The 2,288-nt window shown below is 48.6% G+C and overlaps 1 protein-coding gene across 1 annotated transcript in view; it reads left to right on the forward strand.

Moving 5' to 3' along the window:
- The window catches only part of OTOP2 (otopetrin 2), a 5,165-nt gene extending 3,224 nt beyond the window's left edge, over positions 1-1,941 (forward strand). Inside the window, 2 exon segments of the mRNA XM_010294207.1 lie at positions 1-662; positions 1,771-1,941. The exon segment at positions 1-662 is cut by the window's left edge and continues 31 nt beyond it. Coding sequence (XP_010292509.1) covers positions 1-662; positions 1,771-1,941 — 833 coding nt within the window.
- The last annotated feature ends 347 nt before the right edge of the window (positions 1,942-2,288 follow it).

Consider the following 2,288-nt stretch of genomic DNA (forward strand, 5'->3'; position numbering starts at 1 on the left):
TCATGTTGGGCCTTATCGTTCTGGTGAGTGGTTTGGGAGTCCTTATTCTTTATGAGGTGCAGGTAAATTCCAGCACTGAAACCAGCAAGAAGAGCCAAGCACTCACCATGTACTACATCTTCAACATTGTTTGTCTGGGCCTGATGTCTCTTGTCTGCATTGGTGGCTCTGTCATCTACCGGTTTGACAAGAGAGACATGGATCGGCACAAGAACCCAACCAGGACCCTGGACGTGGCCCTGCTGATGGGTGCAGCCTTGGGGCAGTATGCTATTTCTTACTACTCCATTGTGGCCATTGTAGCCAGCACACCAAGGGATACTATCAGCGCACTCAACCTCACCTATGCCCTCCTAATGATTGCTCAGCACACCTTCCAGAACATCTTCATTATCGAAGGCCTTCATCGGCAACCCCCCAAGGAAGACCACAAGCACAATTCTCACCAGAAGGATCTCTATGGACTCACCTTTGTCAACGTCAATGCAGTGTCCCTCCGTGTGCCCAACAGCAGCAGCACCTTGTCCCCTAGCACTGCCTCTGGCACTGAAGCCGTCCATCCTTCTGACCTCGTGCGGTCCCTCACCGCCCCCAAGAAGATGAACTGGAGGAGGAAGTTCTTAAGGGAGATCTCCATGTTCCTCCTGCTGAGCAATATCATAGTGAGTACATGCAGAGAGAAGAGTTTGTCAGGGTGGGGGAGAGGGAAGCAAGCACAAGGGAGAAGTGTCTGTGAAGAAAAGGATGTGGCTTATGCAAAAACAGTCCTCTCCATACCTCCAATATACAGGGAGCACACTTACATTTGTATGTGCAGAGACCTGTGATTCCCTTGTCACTTAAAAGCAAGAGGAACTGCCCTGGAGTTGAGACATTTTAGGCTACGCCAATAGACCTATCACTTATCGCCAGAATATCAGACAATAAAATCAGTGGGTACAAGAGAAGAATCAGTTCAAGTATTTTTATTGGGTATTAGCAGATGTGTAGAATAGCTTATTAAAAGCAATAAAACACATTAAAGCCTTCCCTTACACCCCCAAAGAAAGGACGTAAAGTGACAAATACCTGGGGTGAAGTCTGGCTTTTCTTGAGAAACGTCAGCATGCCTCTTCTCAAAACCTATGACCTAGGAGCCCAAACACTGATCCCAGTTGCTGTGAGGAGAAACTGGTCACTGATAACTTCAGTTGGGGTTTCCACTGTCATGAGCAGCCAGTGGACCGCAGTTCCCTGCAAAAGAAACGTAGGATTACAGCTGCACCTCTAAAGAAGCCAAGCACATATTATGTCTCTAAAGAACCTCCAAATCCCCAACTAGCCAGTCACATCATGTCCTCAAACTGATTTTACACATAAGCTCACAGAGAATGAGCTGGCAGACCCCATGCAACCAGACACACATGCTGTCTGGGCTTCTGAGCAAAACGTACACAGCTGAGCTTGAGGAGACCAAGCTGCTGCCAGCCCTGCCCTACCCGTGCTTGCTCCATCCAAAGAGTATGAACATGCCAGGTTCATGCTAACACACAACATGCTCAAGTTCTTCCCCTGGCGAGTGCTTCAGCACTTTTTTCAAGCCTATCTCTGAGCATGAATCAAAACTGGGCTTAGGGTACAACACTGGGTCATGCTTGATCTTAACGTACACACAGGCTCCCATGCTCAGAAGGTCGCTCTTTTCCCATCTCCTGGTAGCTGTGATCGCAGGTGCTTGCTGTACCGCACACCTTTCTCACTGCAATGTAATTCTCCCATTTCCTCAAACAGCTCTGGATCATGCCAGCGTTTGGTGCCCGGCCCCAGTTTGACAATGACACAGAACTGAACTTCTATGGTGATTCCATGTGGCCGGCCATCGTGGACATTTGCCTGCCCTTTGGCATCTTCTACCGAATGCACGCAGTGGCCAGTTTGCTGGAGGTCTACATCATGTCCTAAAGAACTCTCCCATGGGGAAGATAAGATCCTCCTCAACCAATCCACCTTCTTCCTACCCCAGGGCTGGGAGACTGCCCAGGTGTCCCAAGGGGTCCCCAGCACTGCCTGAATCATGTCCCCTTGCAGTGTTGGGGCGTTTATGAATCATCAGTGAAGATCATCGAAACATAGTCCAGATTTTATTTTTGCTACTTGTGTGTGGATGTGCATGTGTGTGTCTGAAGTTCTTAAAGCCTAAAAGAAAAAAAAGATAAAAAAAGGAAGGTGTCCGGGGTAGGATCATGGTAATTACCCTCGGTTCATGCAGAGACTCAGCTTCCTTCTTAAGCGCCTGTTCACTCCGCGCC

The sequence above is a fragment of the Phaethon lepturus genome, unplaced genomic scaffold (genome assembly GCF_000687285.1).
Source record: "Phaethon lepturus isolate BGI_N335 unplaced genomic scaffold, ASM68728v1 scaffold43700, whole genome shotgun sequence".
In the NCBI taxonomy this organism is placed as follows: domain Eukaryota; kingdom Metazoa; phylum Chordata; class Aves; order Phaethontiformes; family Phaethontidae; genus Phaethon; species Phaethon lepturus.